The sequence below is a fragment of the Hemicordylus capensis genome, chromosome 3 (genome assembly GCF_027244095.1).
Source record: "Hemicordylus capensis ecotype Gifberg chromosome 3, rHemCap1.1.pri, whole genome shotgun sequence".
NCBI classification, from domain to species: Eukaryota; Metazoa; Chordata; class Lepidosauria; order Squamata; family Cordylidae; genus Hemicordylus; species Hemicordylus capensis.
In genome coordinates, this window is record NC_069659.1 from 95,663,578 (window position 1) to 95,690,809 (window position 27,232).

The window sequence follows — 27,232 nt, forward strand, 5'->3', positions numbered from 1 at the left end:
ATGGAGAGGCCAGTGGAAATGGCACAGGAGAAAGAAGCAGGTAACAACCCCACTAAAAAAACCTCTGAAACATATCTGCAGCAGCAAAGCTGCTGCTGCTGCAAACAAGAGAAAGACTGAGGGTGAGATACTAATGCACAGTAAGCCCCTCAGCCTTCATTTCACATGATGGCAAGGCCACTGCAAGAAGTTACTGCAAAGGGGAAATTTGAAAATAAGGCAAGTACTGTGGGCCAGAGATCTAACCCTAATAGGACCCTAGCAATGCCCCTGCTCCAAAACACATCAGATATAACAAGAATGTATTGGTGATTAATGGCTTCAAAACCTATAGGACAATATTGGATTCCTTTAGAGAGCATGAAAAGAATGCTCAAAATGGGCTCAAATCAGGCCCTGTTGGCCCAGGGCCCAGATCCTTCTATAACACCCCTGGTTGCTAGATTGGACTTCTGTTTTTTAAGACCAAAAAGAAAAAGAAAAAAGGACTACTTGGAACATAGGCCACCTTCGGACATAACAGGGTACATGAGGCGAACTCACCTCAGGTTCGTCCCCCATGATGTCCAAATGATTGGCACTGTGGTTTCCAGACCCAACTGCAGTTCCGATTTCACCCTCAAACCTCAGAATGAACCCTCGGTCTATAGTGTGTTACACTCATACAAACAACAGTCCATTCCCTCCACCATTTTGTCCAGATTCTGAATTCCAAACTAGAGTTAAGGGAGGAAGCTTGTCCCACGGGCTGCTACTCTATTGGCTTGTGCGGACTGTCCTTCCAGGAAGAAGACTGTGCAGCCAGTCCCACCCACTTTGCCGGCTCCCAGACTGATTATCTGGGAGCGACTGGGAGGGGATGGAGGCAAACTGCGGGTCCATTAGACCCACGGCTTGCCATTCTATCCAAAGGCGGCCATGGAGTTCCATGGCCAAACTGCCTTTAAGCCTCTCTCACACTAGATATGTGCACATATAAATGTTGTTAAAATGGGATAAAGTGGAAGATAATCTTTTAACTCAGAAGTACATTCTAACCAATACAAGATTTATGTTTCTATTAAAGATAGGGGGAAAGCAAACATGCTTTAGTTTGTGAAAATGCCCTGAGGTTAGCTAGATTTGGTTACATTCTACACAACAGGTAAAAAAAGACTTGGGAATCAAAGCGAGACACAATCAAACTTATATCAAACTTTTATTCAAAACAGTTTGAACAAATATTAGACTAAAAAATAACCCAATGCTACTATAATAAGCTAAGAAAAAATATGAATGATATTTTGCCAAAGTTAAACACTTCTAGATACCATTGAATAAACTTAAATTTCTCTATTAGCATTATAATTGGCCTTAAAAGTGCTTAACTTCTGACTAGATCACATCTCATTTATTTGTATGCAATGTTTGTGGGGTTTTGCGCCCTTTTACTCTGGAGGCTCAGTTTCCTTTGCTTCTTCCTCTTTTTCTTCTCCTGTAATTGGGGCTGTGTGGAAAAAAGACATGGGACAATAAAAGATGGCATTGCTTATTTCCAAAGCCTCATTACTGGCACTGTACAAACATAAAATTCAAAAACAAGAACTGTCAAACAGTTTAGAATCTCACTCAGACAAGAGTAAAGGGAGGGAAATATGAAGATATATATATATATATATATATATATATATATATATATATATATATATATATACACACACATATATATATATATTAGTGCCCAGTGAGGCACTGCCTTGGCATGGTTGTGGGGCTTGTGTGCTCTCTGAGGAAGGTGAGAGCTATGCTCATAATATAGCTATATTATATATAATAATACATAATATAGCTAATAGAGCTGTGCTATATTATTATTATTATTATTATTATTAATTTGATTTCTATTAATTATTAATTATTAATTTGATTTCTATTTCTATTCTTAATTTGATTTCTATACTGCCCTTCCAAAAATGGCTCAGGGTGGTTTACAAAGATAAATAATAAATAAGATAAGATGGATCCCTGTCCCCAAAGGGCTCACAATCTAAAAAGAAACACGATAGACACCAGCAACAGTCACTGCAGGTACTGTGCTGGGGGTGGTGGGGGTAGGGCCAGTTACTCTTCCCCTGCTAAATAGAGAGAATCACCACGTAAAACGTGCCTCTTTGCCAAGTTAGCAGGGGTTATTTATAATAAATTCATATAATGATGATGTGGACAAGCTGCTTGGAGCAGCGTCACCTACCACTTGTTCTCTTGACCCTTGTCCAACATGGCTTGTTCGATCTAGCAGGGAGGTCGTTGTAAACAGCCTGGTAGAAATCATAAATGCTTCTCTGAGGGAAGGCAGAATGCCTCCTTGTCTTAAGGAGGCAATCATTAGACCTCTTCTAAAGAAGCCTGCATTAGATCCCTCAGAGTTGAGCAATTATAGGCCTGTTTCCAACCTCCCATGGCTGGGCAAGGGAATAGAGAGGGTGGTGGCCTCTCAGCTCCAGGCGGTCTTGGAGGAAACTGATTATCTAGACCCATTTCAAACTGGTTTTGGGGTGGGCTATGGGGTGGAGACTGCTTTGGTTGGCCTGATGGATGATTTCCAATTGGGAATGGACAGAGGAAGTGTGACTCTGTTGGTCCTTTTGGATCTCTTGGCGGCTTTCGATACTATCGACCATAGTATCCTTCTGGAACGTCTGAGGGGGTTGGGGGTGGGAGGCATTGTTTTACAGTGGTTCTGCTCCTACTTCTCGGATAGATTCCAGATGGTGTCAATTGGAAACTGTTGCTCTTCAAAATCTGAGCTTAAGTATGGTGTCCCTCAAGGCTCCATACTTTCTCCAATGCTTTTTAACATCTACATGAATCTGCTGGGAAAGATCATCAGGGGATTTGGAGCTGGGTGTTACCAGTACACTGATGACACCCAGATCTACTTCTCCATGTCAACTTCTTCAGGAGCTGGCATATCCTTCCTAAATGCCTGTCTGAAAGCGGTAATGGGCTGGATGAGGGAGAATAAACTGAAGCTGAATCCAGATAAGACGGAGGTACTTATTGTGCGGGGTCGGAACTCTAGAGACGATTTTGATCGGCCTGTTCTAGATGGGGTCACACTTCCCCAAAAGGAACAGGTTCGCAGTCTGGTAGTACTTCTGGATTCACACCTCTCTCTGGTTTCTCAGGTTGAGGTGGTGGCCAGGGGTGCTTTCTATCAGCAATGGCTGATACGTCAGCTGTGCCCATTTCTTGAGATTAATAACCTCAAAAACAGTGGTACATCTGTTGGTGACCTCCAGACTTGACTTTTGTAATGTGCTCTATGTGGGGCTGCCTTTGTACGTAGTCCTGAAACTTCAGTTGGTTCAGAACGCGGCAGCCAGGTTGGTCTCTGGGTCATCTCGGAGAGACCAAGTAACTCCTTTACTGATGGAGTTACACTGGCTGCCAATAGGTTCCCAGACAAAATACAAAGTGCTAGTTATAACTTACAAAGCCATAAACAGCTTAGGCCCTGGGTATCTAAGAGAGCGTCTTCATTATGATCCTCACGGCCCAATGAGGTCATCTGATGAGGTCCGTCTCCAGTTACCGCCAACTCGTTTGGTGGCTACACAGAGACGGGCCTTCTCGGTCGCTGCCCCAAGATTGTGGAATGCGCTCCCTGCTGAGATACGATCCTCCCCATCTCTGGCAATTTTTTAAAAACACCTGAAAACCCATCTTTTCACCCAAGCTTTCTCAGCTTCCTAAATTGAGGGGGTTTAAATATCTGGTTTATTTTAAAATTAAAAACCCGATTTTGGGATTTTAATCACTGTAATTGTTAATTGTTGTTTTAAAATGTTTTTAAATTGTTAATTGTTATATATATTTTTAATTTGTTTTAGCTCTTTACTGTTTTAGTGGTTTGTTTTAATTGTAAACCGCCCTGAGCCATTTTGGAAGGGCGGTATAAAAATAAAATAAAATAAAATAAAATAAAATAAAATAAAATAAAATAAAATAAAAGCATATAATGCATTTATAAGTTAATATAATTCCTGGAGAGCTAGATAAACTTAGAAGGAAAGAGGCTGTAAAAAAGTAAATGGAAGAGATGGTTATGAAGAAAAGCTTTGAAAACAGAGATTATTATTTATTTATTTTTATTTTAAAAATAATAATAAAGGAGATTAAGGAGACATTGCAGATGCCATCTGTGCATTCCCAAAGTAAGGGGACATGAACAGATTTTAGTCTGTTTTTAAATGATTCTATTTTAGCCAACAGAATAAAACAAATTTAATTTTGCATTGCAAATAAATAGGACTATGAACATTTAAAAATATATTATAAGACACTCTGAACGTATGAGAGAGCAAAGAAATGAACAAATAAATAAAATGATGCTCTGTCTGTTATTTCGACTGGAATATACTTTGTGATTTGCTATACAGGGCTGCCTGAAGGCAGGGCTAGGAGAGCAGTCACCTGTAGGGGTGTGCACGGAACAATTCTCAGCGGTTCGGGTTGAATTCGAGCTGAATTTGAACCAAACTGCTGCTCTGCGAACCGGACTGGTCCATGCAGTCGGGTAGCTATGCCTGTAAAGGGGAATCCACTGAGGATTTCCCTTTATAAACAAGGGGTGCTTGCAAATTTGGGTGGCTATGCTTGTAAAGGGGAATCCGGGGATTCTTAATTCTAAAGGGGTTGAAAGGGCAGGCGAGAAGGTGAGAGGGATCCTTACCTCTGGCAGCTGCTCCCCCAGGCCTCACCAGCACTCCCCCTCCAGCAGCTATACTACAGCACAGCAGCAGAAATTCTTTTAGTTCTGGCAGAGCCAGAACAACATTAAGTAATCATGGGGTCCCCTGCAAACTATTTTTGCCCCTGGCCCCACACAAGCTAAAGACAGCCCTTATGCTATATATTAAGAGTACATCCCTGCAAGAGGGAGACTGCTCATAACATTCACCTACAGAGACGATACAGTTCTGACTCTCCAGATTTCCAGCCTGGCCATGAGAGGAGGTGAAGTTCTGGCCAAAAACAGCACATCTGGGAAATGTTACACATATTTGAAAACCCCCTTTCTCCTCTTCAAGGAAAACATATTCAACCAGGAAAACATATTCAAGACGAAGATAGTGTTAGCATCCTGGAAGGTTTGGTAAAGTTTCACTACAGTAATGCCGTCTTGCACAAAATGGCACAGCTTTTGAAAAACTTTGCCAGCCATTCTAGGATGCTGCTGCCATCTTGGAGACTTTTGTCCAGCCAAGAGAAAAGGAGTGAAGAGAAGGCAAATTTGTCCGGTGACAACCATGTGCAGCCACAGTGGCTGATGAAGTGGGGAGGGAACCAGCAAGAAGAAGAGAGGCAGAAGAGTAAAGACGTTTGCCTCTTGCCCCAAGAGGTGGTAAGGTTGAAGCTGCCCCTGTATCATGAAACAAACAGTTTAGAAGGAGAAGACCCTGATAATTATAGCCAGCTGCTGTTACCCAGAGTGCCTTGTGCTCCACGCCTTACAGCAGCTATGCTAATTAGGGATGTGCACAAATCAACTTTTTTATTCGATTTGTGCCCCAAACCTGATTTGTTTTGTATCCAAATCTACCCCCTCCAAATCACCCCAGATTCAATTTGTATTTGCTTTGATTCAATTTGGATTTGGACCGATTTGGACCACTTAACAACGTCCTAGGGGCACCACAATTGGGTGGTGGGTACGTCTCCATGGGTGCCACCTACCAGCCAAATTTCAAGGCAGTGGGACATTTGGTTGATTTTTAATGATCTTTTTAGTTTTTACTGATTTTGAACATTTCCGGCATAGGAAACAATGAGGATTCAAAGTTGCCATATCCTAACCCTAAAATGGATCCCCAGCTTTCTTTCTTTCTTTTTTCTTTTTTAAAAAAGGTAAGCTCTAGCCCTTGCAGAAGTGGAGTTATGGAGCAAACTGTACAGTCATTTTTTTTTCAAGTGTTTAGATTCTTTGGTGTATAATAACTTTTCCTCATAATGAATCCCTATGAGGATTCATTGCACACCTTCATTTCTTCTGTTCATTTTGACTATCACTGGACAGTGCCAAATGTCAACTGCCATGTGCCAACTACCCCGCCCCCCCCCACACACACCTTTAAGTCAGTGAGGGATTTTTAGGAACATTGAAATGTTTAGATTCTTTGGTGTCTAATAATTTTTCCTCATAATGAATCTCTATTTATTTGATTTGATTTGATTTCTATACCGCCCTTCCAAAAATGGCTCAGGGTGGTTTACACAGAAAAATAAATAAATAAATAAGATGGATCCGTGTCCCCAAAGGGCTCGCAATCTAAAAAGAAACATAAGATAGACACCAGCAACAGTCACTGGAGGTACTGTGCTGGAGGTGGATAGGGCCAGTTACTCTCCCCCTGCTAAATAAAGAGAATCACCACATTAAAAGGTGCCTCTTTGCCAAGTTAGCAGGGGTTTCATTTTATGAGGATTCATTATACACCTTCGTTTCTTCTGTTAATGTTGAATATCGTTGGACAGTGGCAACTGTCAACTGCCATGTGTCAACTACACCCTCCCCCTCCCACACATTGGGGTACTCAGTTTATTTTTTAGGTATTTTTGATTCTTTGGTGTCTTCATTACACACCTTCATTTCTTCTTTTCATTTTGACCCCACTTCTTTGCAGGTGGAGGTGGGAAATTAGTGGCATCCCATGTTCCAACTACCCTGCAACCCACTGGGTACTCAATTTATATTTTAGGAATTGTTGAGGTGTTTAGACTCTTTGGTGTATAATGAATCCTCATAGGGATTCATTATGAGGAAAGGTTATTAGACACCAAAGAGCCTAAACACTTGAAAAAATTCCTAGAACATAAACTGAGTAGTACCCTCACTGCCTTGCAGGTGGGAGTGTAGTGTAGTTGACACATGGCAGTTGACAGTTGGCACAGTTGAAAAGACAGTCAAAATGAATAGAAGAAATGAAGGTGTATAATGAATCCTCATAGGGATTCATTGAAGAAAATTTATTATACACCAAAGAATCCAAACACTTGAAAAACAGTGACCACACGTTTTGCTCCATAACTCCACTTCTACAAGTGCTAGAACTTAGCCTTTTTTTTTAAATGAAAGCTGAGAATCTGGGGGAATTAATAAGAGGGATCCGAATCTCAAACAGATACAAATCGTATCAGGCGTGATTCAATTTGTACCCAAATCTAGCAATGGACCACAGAGATGATTTGTTTCGTCTCCAAATCAGCTTAATCAGCTAGATTCGGGTACAAATCGATTTGTACCCGAATCAATTTGCACATCCCTAACGCTAATGGGTGCATAGATGGATAAATGAAAATGAGTCAGCACAGCATCACATCCACAGGCAATGCAGCATCCAGAGTAAATACTCCTAAATAGGTACGTAGCTTGGGAGTGCTCCTGGACCCAAAGCTCTCCGTGATTTCTCAGGCTGAGGCAGTGGACAGGAGCCCTTTTTATCAGCTTTGCCTGAAATGTCAGCTACGTCCATTTCTAGAGGCGAATGACCTTAAAACAGTGGTACATATGCTAGTAACCTCCAGGCTTGACTAATGTAATGTGCTCTACATGGGGCTGCCTTTGCACGTACTCTGGAAACTACAATTGGTACAGAATGCAGCAGCCAGATTGGTCTTTGGGACAACACGAAGGGACCATATAACACCAGTTCTGAAAGTACTGCATTGGTTGCCGATATGTTTTCGAGCGAAATACAAAGTGCTGGTTATTACCTATAAAGCCCTTAATGGCTTAGGTCCAGGCTATTTAAGAGAGCGCCTCCTTTGTCATAAACCCTGCTGCCTGTTACAAACTTTTGGAGAGGTCCAGTTACGGTTGCCATCGGTTCGTCTGGTGGCAACTCAAGACCGGGCTTTCTCTGTGGCTGCCCTGGGGCTTTGGAATATGCTCCCTGCTGAAATAGGAGCATTTAAATCTGTGCTGATTTTTAAATATTGATTTAAATTTTGTACACCACCTAGAGATGTATATACCAGGCGGTAGAAAAATATGATAGATAGATAGATAGATAGATAGATAGATAGATAGATAGATAGATAGATAGATAGATAGATTCCACAGTCATCTTTTCAAGGGACCAGCTTAATCATTCATGGCACACTCCATCTCTTTCTCTCTTACCCTGATCCACTTGGTCGTCTTTAGCACCTTCATCCTCCTCCTCATTCTCTTTAGGCACAGATGTCGAGTCTTGGGGCTCTGTTACTTCTGAAGGTGCTTCTGCAGCTTCAGGAGGAGGCTCAACAGTAACTGAAACTGAAAAGAAGAAGAAGAAGAAGAAGAAGAAGAAGAAGAAGAAGAAGAAGAAGAAGAAGAAGAAGAAGAAGAAGAAGAAGAAACATTAGAGGTGCAAAAGCATTACTGCCTTTCATTCCAGACTACGGCATTGTATTCCAGATTAAGGCTGCACTGGTGCATGCAGGGGGCAGGGAAACATGTGCCACCCAAAAATTTGAGGTTTAGCAGTGAAAGGAAGTAGAAACTGTCCACCCGCCCCCACCCCACATGCACCAGGACACCCTTCATTTGGAATGCAGCACTGCTGCACTGGCACTGTGTCAGTCAAGATGGCAGCCATTTTTTTAATGCTCCCAGTTACCACTGACAGTTGGTGCTGAAGACAGGAGAAGAAGCATCCTAGTATCCATAATTTAGCATCTGTTTATCTCCTGGGAGCAGCTCTAGAGCTCACTATCCTTACCAGACTTGGGACTGAGACTTTTTATTGTCTCCCAATAATTATTTTAAATGGATTTTATGTTTACAATGTCATTTTAATTTCACTGAGCCTCTTCTATTTCCCCAAACTATTAACATTTTTAGATTGTGAGCAATAAATTATTAACATGGGGGGGGGCAGATATTATAAACTAAACATGAAAGAGAGCAGAATAACAAACAAACAAATAATGTTGCTGTTATTTAGTGTATCATCTGGAATATAGTTGAACGAGTATATGGGCACCTACTGACATCACTGGTGGCCAGTGACATATTCCCTCACCCTGCCCCTGCCATACCTATTCCATTTTGGGGAATTGTAAAAGATTTTGTGCAATTAAAAAAAAAATTTTTTTAATGACAAGCACTCTACCTTCCCACTCAAGTTGTATGCAATTCTGATGCCCACCCCCATCATGAATCCAGAGCCTGACCCCCACTCCAATACCTGTGTCTACAGAGGACTCACAGGAGAAGGCAGGGTTCAAGGGGCCTCCTCCACCAACACAAGAGCTCCCTATACTTGCCGACCCCCTCAACACTCCCCTACCCTTGTCCTCTGACTCAGAGGGTGAAGCAGAAGCATCACAAACGCCACCAACAGTTCTCCATCTCCAGCTTAACCAACACTTGGGAAACAGAGCATGTGCCCTGGGACATTCCTGGCTTGGGCAGGGCCACTGCATTCCTCGCTGCTCTACTTAAGGCTTCGGTTTGCCTCTGCCTCTTGCTGAAGCAACATTCGTTATGGACATGCTCTGACTTGTTCGGGTTACCTGCTCTTTTGGATTCCTGGCCTCTGACTTTGACCTTTGCCTGCTCCTGAATGACTCATTCTTGGTTCCTGACCTCCTGCTCTTTGTGACCTTGATCTATCTTGCTCTTGACAAACTGACGTCCTGGCTCCTGACCCTTGGCTGCTGTGACTTTGGCTTAGCTTGCCCAATGGTCTTCTTCCTGACACACCTTGCCCTGCTCAGACACGGCATCCCCACCTCCAGCAATTCCCTCTGGAGCCAAGTCACCCATTGCTCAATTCATCCCAAGGTAACAAGATAGGACACTCTATTGCCATCAAATGAAGTAATGCTACATTAATGCTCTCTTTAGAGCTAATGGGGCTTTATTCTGCTTGTGCTGTAAACTTCCATTACCATGTCTGTAAAGGTGGCATGTAGGAAATCTCATTACTAGTCCCATGCCTGAAAGGAATTTCCAACCACCTGTGAAGGCCCAACAATTTCAGAATATTTGTTTCTATAGATACTAATATGCACAACGTGCAAAACTGTGTAATGAGCATATCACCTACACTGCTCAGTCCAGAGCTATTGGGGAAACTGTGACATATTGTAATATAATATATTCAGTTTATAGCAATACATTAAACATGTTTTTCCACCAAAAACAAGAGACTCGCTATCATGACTGTAGGTTACATCACAGCAGTACTTGAAGGTTTGGTCTCATGGAAAAGTACAAACCTGCAGCTCCCTCTTCCTCAGTTACTGGAGCCTCTGCAGTTGCTGCAGGGGTCACTTCTGGAGGAGGAGGTTCTTCAGGTGCCCATAGTGTTAGGTTAGTAATTTTCGATGCTTTCCATTTTGGAACAGCTGGCGTAAAAGTTTCTTCTTCCTCCTCTTCCTCTAGTTTTTCCTAAAGATCAGATGAATATCCAGTATAGCAATATGAATGAAAAAAGGAAATCACCATACCAGATTTTTGCCTCAATATAAGCTTACAGACGGACAAACACAAACACACTTGTACACACAAAAACAAATACCCCATGCAACCTTAAACAATAAACAGACCTAGGCATAAACAGCCTTTTACACACACAAAGAGATTTTAGGGCTCCAGTGCCTCAAGCAAAGTGACCCAGAAAATATCTTGACCATCCCTGGTGTATATCCCTCCTAGAAGCATTCATCACAACACCTGCCTACTCTTTTAGATTTGCATCAGAGGTCCTGCTCTGGGTGCAACCATCTTCAGAGGTGATGTGGGTGGCGACTGGAGATAGGGCAGTTTTGGTGATGGCACTCTGGTTGTGGAATACTCTCCCCAGATAAACTTGGCTGTGCTTGCTGTAATAGACACCAGCCTAAATATATTTGTTATATATATTTGTTATGTACTTTTTACCCTCTGACAGAAAAATAGGTATGATGGTGCAAAGTTATTTTATCTAGATAACATAGTACAGCAAACTAACCTGATCCTACATACACTTACTAAGGAGTAAGTTCTAGTGAATACAATATATCTGTTTATGATTATCAGAAGTGTCTATAGCTAATGGTTACTAGTACCTGTATGCAAAAAATAATACCTCCTCAGCCAATATTAAGGAAACACAGTAGAAGTGCAATACACTGTACTTCTGTGGAACAAGGCACTGCATCCTTAATTCTACTCATAGACATATTTCTTGTGACAATCATAGGGTGTATATTATATCTGTACAGAAATTCCTCACCTTCAGAACCACCTGCAGTTTATTAAATTATCCTCTCTTTGATCTGTATGCTTTCAGAGGCTTTTTCATTTTCAATTTAATTACAGGATTTTGCACACTAATTTTTTAGGATCAAAACTGGAATCAAAAACTGAATCAGAATGTTGGAACAAATAATATTGGATCAAGGGTTCAGCATCCATGTTAACTTGCACTGTCAAAACACTGTTTTTCAGTATTCCGAATTATAAAAAGTATGACATAGCACTCATTAAGGCTATGCACATGACTGCCGGTTGGGCGAGAAGGCTGTGCCAAATTTACCTTACCCCCAGCAGATCTGTCCTTGATGGTGGAATGCACAAATTGCCAACACCAACTTTCTTCCCAGCATATCCCCCATTCATGTGTATTTTCCCTGAAATCCCCTACAGCAGGGTTAGACAACCTTACCTCTCCATCTGTGGTTGAACTACAACTCCCATCATCCCCAGCCACAAAAAATTGTGGGCAGGGGTGATGGGAGTTGTAGTTCAGCAAAGACAACAGGAGACCCAAGGTTGTCCACCACTGCTTTACAGCCTAGTATTTCACCCTTGGGGATTTTAGGCCACTATTTGGAAGCTCACAGGAACAAGGAACTATTTTTCCCACTAGCATGTACTGGAAAAATGATAATTCCCTTATTAATAAAATTATACCAAGACATTCAAAACAATTTCACTGAACTGCAAAAAAATTGTACTTTTAAAAAGTAGAGATTTGTTCAATATCAACCAATGCTCTGAAGAACTATTTTTCCATAATTCACCGCTCTGGGCTCTTTGGAGGAAGAGCGGGTTATAAATGTAAACATAAATAAATAAAATAAAAATATCAAACATCAGATGCAAGCAAACCATGCAAAAAACACTCCATTTCAAAGCCAGATGGCACCTCTGTGATACTAGGCTCCATTAAGATAAAGGCTTCAATAGCTGGTTGCTTCCCATAGCTCTGAACAGACGGCAGTTCTTTGCTGCCTCTTCTCTGGTCCTTGGTTTGCATATGCTAAGCAAGTTGTGAAAATAAATCAAATTCTACTTTATAAAAGTTACAAGCCCCATTCACAGAAAAACATGAAGTGTTTAACATACCCCTGCTAACTGAGCAAACACCTTTTAAAGTGGTGATTCTCTTATATTTAGGAGGGAGAGCAACTGGCTCTATCCAGCCCCAGCACAGCTCTCTCCAGTGGCTGTTGCTGGTATCTGCCTTATTTTTCTTTGAGATTGTGAGCCCTTTGGGGACAGGGGACCATTTTATATATGTATTTTTCTTTGTAAAGTGCTTTGTGAACTTTGGTTGAAGAGCAGTATATAAATATTCATAATAGTAGCTGTCAAAAGGAATGAAACTTGAATTCATGGGCAGTGGGGTGGGTGGGAATGAGGCTTGTAGAATGAGATTTTACTGTAAATGGGGTGTGCACAGACCGGTTCGACTGTGAACCAATCAGCCGCGAACCAGTCTGTTCCAAGCGGTATGATCATGAATCGCTTTGAACTGGTTTGAACCTGTTCATAGACCTGGACAGCCCAGCCAGTGGGTTTGACCGAACCAATTTGCTCCCAAGGGTTGCTGCCGGCTTGACGAGGTTGTCTGAGGGGGCTCTGCTCCAGGTGCCGACAAAGAGGGAGGCTTGGTTGTCGTGCACAAGGGACAGGGCCTTCTCGGTTGCTGCCCCCAGACTCTAGAATGCTCTCCCAGTGGCTATTCGCTCCTTGGTCTCCATCACAGCTTTTAGAAAGAGTGTAAAATCTTGGCTTTTTGCCCAGGCTTTTATTTGATTGTCTCTGCTGCTGCTCTCTGTACTCTGTATTGCTTTTATGCTTTTGTTTTAATTTTTTTAAATCAGATTGGTTTTATATTTTTAGCTTAATATTTTAATTGTGTCTTTTTTACAATTTTATTTTTTAAATTTAGCTATAAACCGCCTTGGGATTGTTTTGATGAAAGGTGGTATATAAATTTAACAATAAAATAAATAAATAAATTTGGAGACCCGCAGTTCAGTCTGAATTCGGTCTGCACTGTGGCAACCGGACCATGCACACCCCTACTTTATGTGTTTCTGAAACACACTGTACTCAGAGTTGGTCTTACAGAGGCTCTAAGCAATATGCTCCTATATGCAGAACTGCAGGGTAAAAAAGAGTAAAGTTCAGAGCATAAAAGCTCTTCTTGCAATTCCTTTAACAGGTTTAGAGTACTATTTTGCTTACAAAAACAAGACGTCACTTTTCTACATATGGAGCAGAAGTTGGTGCTCTATTTTTAATGACTACATAGAATGGGAAGAATAAAGTACGTCTAAACAGGCCATTGCTTTGAACAACAATTTTATTGGTGCATCGCAACCGTGCATCAATTGATGCATCACACTGGTTTCCTCAGGTAGCAAGAGATTACTGAGTGCTACAAAAGCACTGCACACCTCCAAAGCTCAAAATATTCTACCAACTGTATCATTACAAACTCCTTATGCCACCACTAGGGGAGGGTTTATCTGGACATGGCCAAAGAAGGTGGAAGGAGAAAAAACTGGTTCTTTGTGGAACCAAAGATCAGCACAGATTTGAGGGAAAGGCAGGATTTTTTGATACAGAAACAGGCTGAAAGGAGTCTGGAGAATCCAGTACACCTTCTCCTCATCTCTCATGAAACGCTGGTGAATGCAGCCCAGATCACTAGATTACTACTAGCATTAGAATTATTATTCTTTTACCTTAAAATAAAGCACATACTTCTTAACCAGATGTATTGTTTCAATTTCCTTTCAGTTATAAGACATAAAATGAACCAGGAGAATTAATTGCTATTCCTGGCTTTCTAGCTATTAGTATTGTTTATATGATATTATTACCTCTTGAACATATTCACCATGTTGCTCACACCCAATATCAAATATATACTTTCCAGGACCTGATGGCTGTAGAAAGAAAGAAAAGGAAAAATTGCAATAGTCTAAATCACTTTATATTGATGTAATCAGCACCAAATTACTTTATATTATACTGCTGTGCATTTATATACACAATTTATATATGTTGCTCCCAAATGAAATGTGTTACTGATCCTTAGACCACCTGAAACGCCTAGGGGAGGCCCATGTGCACAGGCAGTACTGTCCACAACACTAAAAGATACGAAAAGGTCTTTGCTTACATAAGGTTCTGAGTAAATACTGGCACTCCTCTGCGCACAAGGAACTTCTAGATATTGAGACCATAATTTAAAGTTTTAGAGTGCAGTACAAGCTGGAGAGGTTGCTGTATGTGCTCAGTGAAAAGCGGACATTTCAGCCGATTTCAGATTTAGCCAAACGGGTGGTTGTGGGTTCACACACTCCCTATCCCCTTTCCTCCTCTTTAGCGCGTGAACAAACCATAATTCTGTGTTACTTACAAATCTGAGGAGCTGTTTGTTCTGTCTATAGTTTCATATTCTGGATTGTTAACTAACTGAATAAACCACAGTTCCTTGAGTTTGTACATAATGCGGAATTGTGATTTCTTCTAAAATGGAAGTGGAAGTTTTGCATTTTGTTCTCTCATATGTATGAGAAAGAGAGGGAAGGGAGAACACATGAGCCCTGAATTGGCATAGGTTTGTTCTCATAGCATTAAATCATGATTTTGCATGACATTTGAACCAGGTCAATGAGTAACATCTTCCATAATGATCTAGGATTTATACAACTTCTCTTGCATACGTACAATTTTATTCACAAACTTCCCCTGGTATCTGTGGTTTAGGTGAATCAGTTCAGCAGCTCCTTCTTGTTGTCCATTTGCCCAGGTACCAACATATTTGGAGCCAGTTAATGCATAGACATAAGTACCTTGCCCATGCCTATGGAGAGACAAAGAGCACTTTCATTAAAAGCCAGCATCACACTAAACATACAGAAAACCCTAACCTTGCTTCTGAATACTAAAGCTATCTTTCTCACATGGGTATAAGGTGGACTGAATTAAATCCAAGCAATTTAAACAACCAGTTTCACTGATCAAGAAAAAAAGTCCACTTTAAATAATTTAGTGGTTTAAATCAAGACTCCCTTTTTGATATACATATATTTCCCAAACAAGCACAGATACTAACTGGTTGCTAGAATAATTAAAACATACTAACTGGCTGGGCAGAGAGCATCTGCGCCTTTAGTTCTCCCGCCTCCTTCCCCCCTCCCTCTCAGCTCTCCCCACGTTCCTAGCCCCTCTGGCCGCCGCTTTCTCTCCCGCTGCCATTTTCTTTCCCCCCGCTGCTGTTTTCTCCCCTCCGCTGCCGCCGCTGCTGTTTTCTCCCCACCACCGCTTTCTCCCCTCTACCACCTCCACTGCTGTTTCCCCACTGCTGCTGCATTTTCTCCCCCTCCTCGCCACCATTTTCTCCCCCGCCACCTTCTTTACCCCTCCCGCCACTGCCATTTTCTTTCCCCCGCTGCCAATTTCTTACCCCCCTCCACCCGCACACCTGTCTGCCACTGCTTTCCTCTGCCCCTCCCGGCAGCTCGCTTGCGAACGCTCATTAGAACTGCCATGCATGAGATTAGCAATGGGTACGTCTTAGAGAACACACACACATATATATACACAATATAGATACACAAACACACACACACCACATACAAGGAAGAGTAGGAAGAGTCATGTCGAATCCGACCAAACATGGGCTAGAGCCCATTTTAGGGACTACTCTGTGGGGGGGGGGGCGCGGCAGCAAAGAAATGTTTTTTCTCCGCCTCCATTGCATCTGCTCAGTGCAGACAAACAGAGCTGTTTCGTGTGGTAAAAACCTTGCTCCACACATCCCCCCAGACAATGGGGGAGGAGTCATCTAAAGCCCATTGTGATCAGTTTGCTTGCCACTTTGTAGATAAAGTCGCTAGCATCCGTGCTGACCTGGACTCCAGAGTTTTGGCAGTTCCAGCAGACGTGCCTTTGGTACCATCTGGTCCTGTTGTGTTGGATTCTTTTCTGTTGGTGCAGCCTGAGGATGTGGACAAGATCCTGTGCAGTGTGCGAGCAACAACATGCGCTCTTGACCCTTGCCCTTCATGGCTAATAAAAGCTGCCAGGGAGGGAACAGGCAGATGGTTGGAGGTGATCATTAATGCTTCATTAAGGGAGGGCAGGATGCCATCGTGCCTCAAGGAGGCGATGGTAAGACCACTATTTAAAAAGCCCTCCCTTGATCCCTCCAACCTGGACAACTATAGACCTGTCTCAAACCTGCCCTTTTTGGGCAAGGAGCATGTGGTGGCGTCCCAGCTGCAGAGGGTCTTGGATGATACAGATTATCTGGATCCTTTTCAATCTGGCTTCCGCCCCGGATATGGGACTGAGACTGCCTTGGTCACTCTAGTGGATGACCTATGCCGGGAACTAGACAGGGGGAGTGCGTCCCTGTTGGTTCTGCTGGACCTCTCGGCAGCGTTCGATACCATCGACCATAGTATCCTTCTGGACTGCCTCTCAAGTATGGGAATCGGAGTCACTGCATTGCAGTGGTTTCGGTCCTTTCTTGCGGGGATGGTCCAGAAGGTGGTGCTGGGGGATTACTGCTTGGCCCCGTAGCCACTGGCCTGTGGGGTCCCGCAGGGTTCGGTCTTGTCCCCCATGCTGTTTAACATCTACATGAAACCACTGGGAGAGGTCATCCGGGGACTTGGACTGAGTTGTCAGCAATATATGCGGATGACACTCAGCTCACTCTCTCCTTGTCATCTGATCCTAGGGAGGCGGTGGATGTCCTGAATCTGGGGCTGGAGGCCGTGATGGGTTGGCTGTGGGCTAATAAACTGAAATTGAATCCAGACAATACTGTTGGTCAGTAGGAGAGCCAATTGGGATGAGGAGATTTTACCGGTTCTGGATGGGGTTGCACTCCCCTTGAAGGAGCAAGTACGCAGCTTGGGGGTACTATTGGACCCGGCTCTGCTTTTGGAAGCTCAGGTGGAGGCGGTGGCCAGGGGTTCCTTTGCACGGCTCCGGCTAGTGCGCCAGCTGTGTCCCTTTCTCGAGAAGGCAGATCTGGCCACGGTTACCCATGCCTTAGTCACGTCACGGCTGGATTACTGTAACGCGCTCTACGTGGGGCTGCCCTTGAAGAATATCCAGAAACTGTAGCTAGTGCAAAATGCAGCAGCTAGGGTTTTATCGGGAGCTGCCCGGTGGGAGCACATCACACCAATTTTGAAAGAGTTGCACTGGCTGCCAGTTCGTTTCTGGGTCCAATTCAAGGTGCTGGTTTTGACCTTTAAAGCCCTTAATGGTTTGGGCCCAGGGTACTTGAGGGACCGCCTGCTCCCAGGGGTTGCTGCCCGCTTGACAAGGTCATCTGAGGGGCCTCTGCTCTGGGTGCCGACAATGAGGGAAGCTCGGCTGTTGTGCACTCGGGACAGGGCCTTCTCTGTTGCTGCCCCCAGACTTTGGAAAACTCTCCCAGTGGCCATTCGCTCCTCTGACTCCATCACAGTTTTTAGAAATCTTGGCTTTTTATCCAGGCCTTTACATGATTGCTGCTTCTATGTGTTTTACTCGCGAATAGCTTTTATGTTTGTATTTTATAGTTTTTAAATTAGATTCATTTAATATTTTTAGCTTAATATTTTAATTGTCATTTTTATTGTATGTTTTTTAACTTTTGTAAACCGCCTTGGGATTGTTTTTAATGAAAGGCAGTATATAAATGTAACAATAAACAAACAAACAAATAAATACACACAGAGAAATTATGGCTCTTCTCATGTGCAACCTAACCCAGGCTAGGGGAGCCCAGCCTGGGTTATGCTGCGCATGAAAACTGCCAGGACTGGGCCCGATCCCAGCGGGGCAGCACTGCCTAGCCCCGCTTTGAAACTCAGCTATTAGCCAGGGTTAAGGGCTCAAGTGAGGCTCCGGGATCATGTGTTTGCTGGGGCTATGTTCAGTCTCAGCAGACACAAAGATGGGCACCTAGAGTGCCCATCTCCTGGGGGAATCTCCCAATGTATTGCACATGTCACACAGTGCATTATGGGATATCCAGAGGCCAGGATGTGTCATCTCAGCCTCCAGAGCTCTGCGCTGCAGCATGCAGCGAAGACTGTCTGGGAGTGCAATCTGTGCTTCCAGCAGGAGTCCAGCGCTTGTCTAGGAGGAAGTTGATTACAAACAGCCTTCACCCCCGCCCCGTCGTGTGAATGACCTCGTTGTTTTATAACTAAATAGAACCTATATACAGTCTAGGTGCCTAATCCAAACCCTTTGGTCATGAAACCCATTGCAGATCATATCTGCTTATAGACAGATTTCTGATTGTGTACATATGCAAGAATACTAAGCAAGATCACTTACTGGAAAGTTAAGGCTACAATCCCATCCATGTTATTTATTTATTTATTTATTTATTTATTTAACTTATATACTACTCAAAATGTCATCTCTGGGTGGTTAATAATGACATAAAAACAATTAAAACAAATATAAAAGGTTAAAACAGTTTAACAATTTTAAAACAGCATAAAATTAAATCCTATAAATTTAAAAAGCTGAAAAAGCTTGGGTGAAGAGATGGGTCTTCAGATGTTTTTTTAAAATAGAGATGGGGAGGATCATATCTCAGCAGGGAGTGCATTCCACAATCTCGGGGCAGCAATTGAGAAGGCCTGTCTCTGTGTGGCCACCAGACGAGCTGGCGGTAACTGGAGATGGACCTCCTCAAGTAACCTCAACGGGCATTGGGGCACATAACAAAGATGTTCTCTTATGTACCCAGACCCTTAGCTGTTTATTTGGAAACAAGTCGCACTGAACAAAATTAGACTTACTTCCAACCAGATGTGCATAGGATGAGGCTATTTAGTGTCCAAAACTTTCCATAAGTCAGAGTTGGTAATTACTGAGCAAAATAGAGTTTCTCAGTGAATCAGATAATATGATGTTTGGCAACTAGAGCAACAGGTATTCATAAAACTGCCATGAGATTCACTGAGTGGTGATATTCAAATATCATTAATAAATAAAATAAAATAATCTGAGATCTAAAAACAATCAAGAGCTCAGATAGCTGGAGTACACAGAATGGGAGTACAAATCCCTCATAGTGAGCATGTGGATGATCCTGATGAGATATGGAATAGCCTGTCCTGGATCCCAGTGTCTAATATTACGGCTCGTTCCCCTACCCAGTGGGAAAAGCTATGCACATGGGGCTGGGGACACACATTGCCATGCTCAAGGGGCCAACTACATAAGCCCTTTTGTGACATATTAACATTTGATTCTCATTTATTTATTTTACATTATACATCCTGCCTTTTCCATTTGAAGAGCACCTACAACAGCTCATTTAATAAAAATACATAACAACCTTAAAACAACAACAACAAAAGTAGGGATGTGCACAAAGTGTTTTGTGCACATCCAGGTCCGTGGAGAGCGGGCATTTTAAAAGGAGGAAGGCAGGTCTTACCTGCCCCTCCAGTGCAGCTCTGCTGCCCCCTGCTGCCCTAGAGTGGTGCTGTCCACTCAGGATGGCATCCCCATATGCTCAGACTCCATTTCCTGATAGGAACAGGGAACTTCCTGTTCCAAGGACGTAGCTACTATTAGGCAAGGGGAGGCGGCTGCCTGGAGGCCCCCACGCCTCGAGGGGCCCCCCAGAGGCAAGTCACATGACTATATATTGTGAAGTGTGTGCGTGTGTATCAGCGAGGGGCCCATTTAAAAATTTTGTCTCTGGGCCCACTCCAGTCTTGTTACGCCCCTGTCCTGTTCCTAAGCAAATGCAGCCCGCAAACAGAGAGCCCGGCTACTTCAAATAAACAGCACCACTCTGAAGTGGCGGGGGCCAGCGGAGCTGCAATGGAGGGGCAGGAAAGACTTGCCTTCCTCTGTTTAAAGTGCCCACTCGTCCCCAGCTGAAATGATTCAGCTGGGGCAGTTCAAAGCATTTCAGGAGCTAGAAATAGAAGTTTTGAAATGTTTCGAGCACATCCCAAACAAAAAAAGAACACCCATCATGTGGAACTCCATGAGACATCCCCAAGCCTTGGAAGTGTGCACTTCCTTTTCCCCTGCCCGTGCGAGCTGCCTAGGACTTCTATTTCCAATTTAGGTCAGAAATTGCTGTCCAATCTTTATTCTAACTACTACTTAATAATAAAACAAGATTGGTCATAAACCAAGATCAATCAGTTCTGATGTCATGACCAAACTTAGGAATTCTTTTTCTTATTTAGGTTAAAAGGAAACCAAAAGGCTCACAGCGGTAACGGTGGGGAAGGGCGGAACATGCATTCTTGAATGCATGGGAACCATGAAACCAGATTTTAACCATAGTTCTACATGACATCTGAACCAGTCTGTTTTTTAGAATGTGGCATGTAATTTTTAAGCCTAAACATAACATAATTAAACTTTAATTACTTTATATGGGGTCTTGAAATAGTTTGTTTGACTATATTATTTTATTTGGACATTTTTGACTGTTCTAACAATGCTTTTTTAACCATTTACAATTCATAGCGAATAAAAAAGAAACCTGAAATGTAAGTGAAACAAACCTGTAGTGATTAAACCAATCTCCAGTATATGTGTCACCATTTACATAGTAGTAAACACCATGGCCATGCCTTTGGTCCTCCACCCATTCTCCTGCAATGGACACCACAAAAACGTATACATTAATATGTACACATTTCTTTATAAGTCATAGCACTCAGTGGCGGACAACCTAACACTGTGCTTGCAAAAGGACATTGTGCTAGCGGAAGGCTGTTGTGCTGGAATTACATTCCAGACTAGTGTTGCACTAGCACAAACGTGTTTGCGCAACATGGTACACAACCTGTGGCACCCCTTATATGTTTTGCAGGAAACCTTTGTGCAAGATGGGATTCTAGAAATCCCCATATTTTAACGCATTTATTCTTGTACTTGTGTAAGTGTGTTTGTTGTCCAAGCACAGCATTGATCAGAATGTCAGTCAGTATTTGGCTTGATTACATGATAGCTAATTAATTTTATTAGCATGAGAGAAAGTGCTCCATCAAAGTAAAATACCTTTAGGAATCTGCAGAGGTGATTCATCATACTCAGTCACATACTCCATTCTGCCCAATTTTGTGCCACACAACAGCTATGAAACATCTACAGAATCATAGCAGGGCGACATCCTGGTTTTGCTAATCTGCATTTGGCACTAGCACAAAACCACAGATTGTGACACTCTGCTTTCTTTCAGTCATTGTACTCTAACCAGCAACTACTCTAAGACGTAATTGCTGGAGCAGCAGTTCATATGATTCAGCCACTGGGTGAGTATGAACCTGGATCTGCCAGGTTTTTTTATAATGGTGAGGCTGAATACAATATATTATACTAACTTTCTTCCCTCTTTTTCTTTTCTCTCTCATATTAAAATTTGCTATAAATATATAATGTATCCTTTAAATAATATTCATTTAAACAACTGCTAAATATAGATATCAATGGAGACAGTCCTTGAAACATTCACAGGCTGAAGAGCAGAAGATAGATCTAGTATGAGGCTGGATGATATAAGTATATATATTTCCAAATTCATTACATATTGCTTGATGTCTGAGCACATCACTTTCACTGAATTATATTTGGATACAGAAATCCTTTAGTAAATAATTTAGGCTACAAACAAAGCAAGACTGTAAATCAGGCCTGCACAACATAAGGCCGGGGGGCTGGATTCGGCCCACAGGTAGAATATCCTACATCAACAGCAGAAGTAATGAATAATTCTTGGACTGTCCTGCTGACAAGCAGCAGTGGCTCAGTGCAGTTGGGTGCTTGAGATGCTCCCTACCCCTGGGCCAGAGCCAACACCATCCCTCTTCCCCCACGTTTCCTCCCTGACTCCAATCCTCTGCCCCCTAACTTTCATTAATATTTTAAATTTTTAATATTTTCATTAATATTAATAATTAATGAGCTGAAAATTAACCTTGGTCCCCACAAACCAAGTCATGGTTAGTTCCAGGCTCCAGGCAATCAGGGTGTTTGAGTTATGCACCCCTGTCGTAAATGATAAAGCACTCACTACCCTCCCTAATAACATATGATTAACAACCAATTGCAAATTATCAAGGTATAGCATTCCCTCACTGTTTTTCTTAACACTTTCAGGTTCTAGATTCCTAGTCCATAATCATACCAATTGTCCATGAAGAGATGAAAGCTGCAGGAATATTGTATCAATTTTTTGTTTACAATATGGTAACAATATTGTACTAGCTCCATCGGGTTCGCCAATTACGCCCTTACCTTGATCGGCAGGCACTAATGACAGTGACTCATGCCCTTGTTACTTCCTGCTTAGATTATTGTAACGCACTTTATCTAGGGTTACCTTTGAAGATGATCGGGAAGCTCAACGGGTCCATGAGCGGCTCGCCTACTCATGGGTGCCAGAAAATATGACAGGGTAACACCTCTCCTGCAGTCGCTGCACTGGTTACCCATTCGCTTCCAAATTTAATTTAAAGTCCTAGTTCTTACCTTCAAAGCTTTGCAGGGCTTGGCACCCGTTTACCTACAGAACCGCCTCTCCCACCCAGTTACATCCCGTCCTGTTAGATCATCTCAGATGGCCCTTTTGTTGGTCCCTGATTTTCGAGAGGTTCGGTGTTCTAGGACCCGCGAAAGGGCCTTTTCGGTTGCTGCCCCACTTCTTTGGAACTCTCTTCCCCTTCAGATTCATTTAGCCCCTTCCTTACTGATCTTCAAATCTCTATTGAAGACTTTTCTTTTTCATCAGGCCTTTGCCCTGAAGTTTACTTTATTTGTTTTCCATTAGCTAATTTAGTTTTTAATTTAGAATGCAATCTTTAATGTTGCCTTATTTACATGTTTTTGTACACCGCCCAGAGTCTTTGGAGTGGGCGGTATATTAAATGTTTCTAATAAATAAATAAATAAATAAATAAATTTAACTTTCATTACAATGATCAGGATTTACACCTACAACAGTGTCTTGTGGCACCTTAAAGCAGTGGCAGCTGGCTAAAGTGGAGTGGGTAGAGACAGAAAACAAGTCGCAGGTGCCCTCTTCTCACCTTCTGCTCACCCTGCCCAACTGCCTGTCTCCCTCTCACCCCATCGCAGTGTTAACCCAAGGCTGCTCATTCGACAAGTTGGAGAACCTAGAAAATGAGCACCCCATGTGCCTGGACTTAAGCATTTTTGCACCCACACCTACCCCCACACACACTTCCACCCCAACCTGCCATCACTGCCTTAAAGACTAACAGCTTTATTGTGACATATGCTTTCATTAACTAAAGCCTTTATTGTGACATATGCTTTCATGTCACTTTATGTCACATATTGTGACATATGCTTTCATGAACTAAAGTCATCAAATGCATAAAGTGTTATCCTCACCATGCATTTAATAGACAAGACTTCACATCTTGATATTTCCTACATCTGATGAAGGAGGCTCTACTTCACAAAAAGTGCCACAGCAAACATTTGTTTTAAAAATACATGCATTCCCTGACTTTAAAACACCTGACTTACAATGACCCATACTTACAAACAAAGCTCCATAGCATATTAAATTAGTGAAGTCCCCAACTTACAAACGCCAACCTGCACATACAAACTAGTCATCCCTCATAGGGCATGATGGGAATAAAGTCCAATCCTGCATGCTCCTCCCTGTTCCCCTTTGCTCCTCTCCTCAGCCCAGGAATTGTGGTGACAGAATCCTCGTTAGGAGCCCTACGTGTCATCTGAACTCAGCTGTGATTTAACTGTGGTTTACAAATCAGGAAAAGGAAATGGAGACTAGATCTTGGTTAAGACACCTAATTCATTCATATTCATATCCCTCTTAAATGGATCAGGATATATTTCTTCTGCCTTCACAATGTCGATCGCAATGTGTCAATAATAAACATTACACCAAAATCTTCAAACAAGTCTATGATGAGCAAAAATAGAGAGAAAGAACAGCTGTGCAGCCCAATCCAATACATGTAACATTGGATTGTTTCAATGCAATTGAAATCCAATGCATGTTTACTCAGAAATAAGTTCCACTGAGTTGAATGGGACTTACTCCTAAACAACAGTGCATACGAATGCAGCCTTAGTAATATTTTGGCTTGTTGAATGAAATATATAGTTCTCAATCCTTTGTTCTTAATATTTCACGCATTCATTCACACAGGCTTCACTATCAGCTATCAGCTATCAAAATCCTCATAATTAAATACTAACAAAGAAAATACAATTTACCTTCATATTTGGATCCATCTGGATAAATAAAGATGCCATTGCCATGTTTCCGATTTTCAATATATTCTCCAATGTAGCGTGCACCATTTTTAAACCTATAAGTGCCCTGAAACATTCACATTGTAGAGAGTTCTTTTAAATTCTTATTATAGTGCCTGTATTAGAAAAATGGCTGATATACACAAATGGAGATGCAGCTCCTGACAGCATCGACTCTTATCACTAGCATCCTTCCTTCTGTATTTATTATTTGTTTGTTTATTTATCTGACATTTTTTTAATATTACCCACAACCAAAGTTTCTAGGCAGTTTACAGCAAAAAACAAAAACAAAACCCCCAAGAAATTTTAACAATTAAAACATTAAAAATCAAATTTAAATACCCTTTAAAACTACCAGACAAGCTAAAAAACTTGGCTAAAGAGAAGCGTCTTTAGTTGTTTTCTAAAAGCCAACCGACTTTTTGACACTAGGGGCATTACAGGTCGAGCACCCCTTATCTGGACATCCAAAATCCAGAATGCTCTAAAATCCAGACACCACGCCATAAAATAAATAAATTTTAAAAATCCAGAACGCCTCAGCTTACTTTAAAAATGTGGTCAAGCTGCTTTCCTTAGGGCCAGGGCCGTCCCACTGCCTCCCTCAGGGCCGGGCCGTCCCACTGCCACTGGCGCCTCTCGCCTCCTCCACTAGCCTCCTCTGCTTGCCCACCTCCTTGCTGCCACCGGCGCCTGGCGCCTCTTCCGCTCGCCCACCTCCTCGCCGCCACCATTGTTTTTTGCCACTGGAACTCTTGTGTGCTCTCACAAGAGTTCCGCCTCACGGTTTGTATTTATGGACTATTCCAAAATCCGGAAAAGTCCAAAATCCGGAACTTATCAAGCAGTCCAGATAAGCGATACTCAACCTGTAGTAGTAGAGACAGCCAGTAAGGGCATTTCCTCTCTGACCATGCTATCTCTCCTCTGATTCTCCTTTGTTAGACTGATATTCTCAGCTTTCATTCTCACCAGGAGTGCGAGACTTCTGTCTTCTCCCTTCCCTCTTCCTGTATGTAGCAAGCAGCGATGCATGTAGGCTTATATTTCTCTCTTATGTCTTTCCTAAACAAACTACTTTATTTAGAATGCTGACTTCATGCCCCCAGGCAATATTAATTAGCAGTGTTCTCCTTACGTGTACACTTCTGCTGCAAAGGGATAAACAAATCCCCCCTCCAAGCTCTCTAACATATATTTATTTAAACATGAATAATACTGTACCTGTCCATTCCTTCTACCATTTGCATATTGTCCTTCGTAAGTATCACCATTAGGTAATCTGGCCTTCCCATGTCCATGTCGCTCACCAGCTTCATTACGTTCACCTTCATATTCCTGTTCAAATGTAATCAGATAGCTATTATGCAACTAAAACTGAGAAGCTAATGTTATATGAGTCTGCTTATAAACATGCATTAAATGTTTACAAAGTAAACGTTGCTTCAAATCAATATCTGATTATAAAAGCAACGTGAATACAGAAGATAAATAATTATATATTCCAAATATCTTGTCTGCCTGACTGTACTATGTGTCTTTAATCAGTATGTCAAGAAGAGTGTAACTTCCTCTAAATATGCGTAATATGTTTATTGTGTGGTTATATAGGATTCTCTGCCACTGCAGGGTAGAATAAGATGGTATTTTGGTATTTTCTAAACATAACATTTCTAAAGTTTTAACTAAGTATTTCTCTGTTGATTTATGCCCAGGTATGATGTTATGAGAGAGCTTTAAAAGTTGAATGTGTCCTATTACCAAGAAACAAACAATGAATATTTATATACCGCTTTCCAACTAAACTTCTCAAAGCGGTTTACACAGATAAAACAATAATAAAGTATTAAGAACATCTGTAATTCTGTGTAAACTCCTATATTCTATAACCACAAACTGAAAATTATTGTATTTAAATAAATCATACAAACTACATATTTGCATAAATCTACTTTGAATTCACACATTTATGCAGTTTGTGTTTTTGGAAATGGCAGGAGGAATCAGGATGAGGTCAAGAACTTTGAGAGGAGATCTGGTACTTCTGAACAGACGAGGTGAAACAATGGGTTTTATCCATATTGTGGATAAGATTCTGAATTAAACTCCCAGAATTATTAATCAGTTTTGACAGCACTCTAATATGCCTTACGGTGGCTGCTGTTTACCTTTTCCCCCAAATCGTTTCTATCATCCCGCAGATACGCGTGAATCCTCTTTCTTTACTCCATCAGTTTTTGCCTGAAGTATCCCTACTCCCACTCTTCTATTTCTTCTTCGGCCCCACCCCGTCCCTGCTTTCCCTTCCCTTTAATCTCTCTTGCACTGACCCCCAAATCATTCTCTGCCTCCTCTTCGATCTCTTCCGAGCCAAGATCCGACATGCTTCACCCGGCGCTCCAGCTGCTGTTACCACGGAAACAGCGTCCTTGTCGGACTCCGCCCCCTTGCGAAACTTCTGGGAGGCGGTACTCCGGGCACGTGGTCACTATAGCAACTGTGTTTTCCTCTCTGGCGCTCAAGATTCGTTAGGGAACCCGACACCTGCGCTGCTGTCACGTCATCTGTGCCCGGGACTCGCTGCCTCTGCAGACGTTGGAGTGCTGTGACAGGCATAGAGTATGCAGGAATTTTGTTTTGCGTGGTCACGTGACCATGCTC

The 27,232-nt window shown here is 42.2% G+C and overlaps 1 protein-coding gene across 1 annotated transcript; it reads right to left on the minus strand.

Moving 5' to 3' along the window:
- Nucleotides 1-1,179: 1,179 nt before the first annotated feature.
- On the minus strand, nucleotides 1,180-27,115 carry RSPH1 (radial spoke head component 1). The gene is made up of 9 exons (XM_053305849.1): nucleotides 26,902-27,115; nucleotides 25,796-25,909; nucleotides 24,530-24,635; nucleotides 20,815-20,905; nucleotides 14,984-15,119; nucleotides 14,131-14,196; nucleotides 10,249-10,420; nucleotides 8,165-8,299; nucleotides 1,180-1,486 (listed from the first exon to the last, which is right to left on the minus strand). The coding sequence occupies exons 1-9, from the start codon at nucleotides 26,953-26,955 to the stop codon at nucleotides 1,428-1,430; spliced, it is 933 nt and encodes a 310-aa protein (XP_053161824.1). The 5' UTR covers nucleotides 26,956-27,115; the 3' UTR covers nucleotides 1,180-1,427.
- Between the last annotated feature and the right edge of the window lie 117 nt (nucleotides 27,116-27,232).

Bases quoted from the DNA above. Each gene is read 5' to 3' on its own strand.
- RSPH1 (XM_053305849.1), bottom strand. From the start codon at position 26,955: ATGTCGGATCTTGGCTCGGAAGAGATCGAAGAGGAGGCAGAGAATGAT. The intron at 20,906-24,529 runs GTAAATTGTATT...TGTCCATTGCAG, and splicing joins AGATGGATCCAAATATGAAG to GAGAATGGGTGGAGGACCAA. The intron at 1,487-8,164 runs GTAAGAGAGAAA...TTTTCCACACAG, and splicing joins AGACGACCAAGTGGATCAGG to CCCCAATTACAGGAGAAGAA.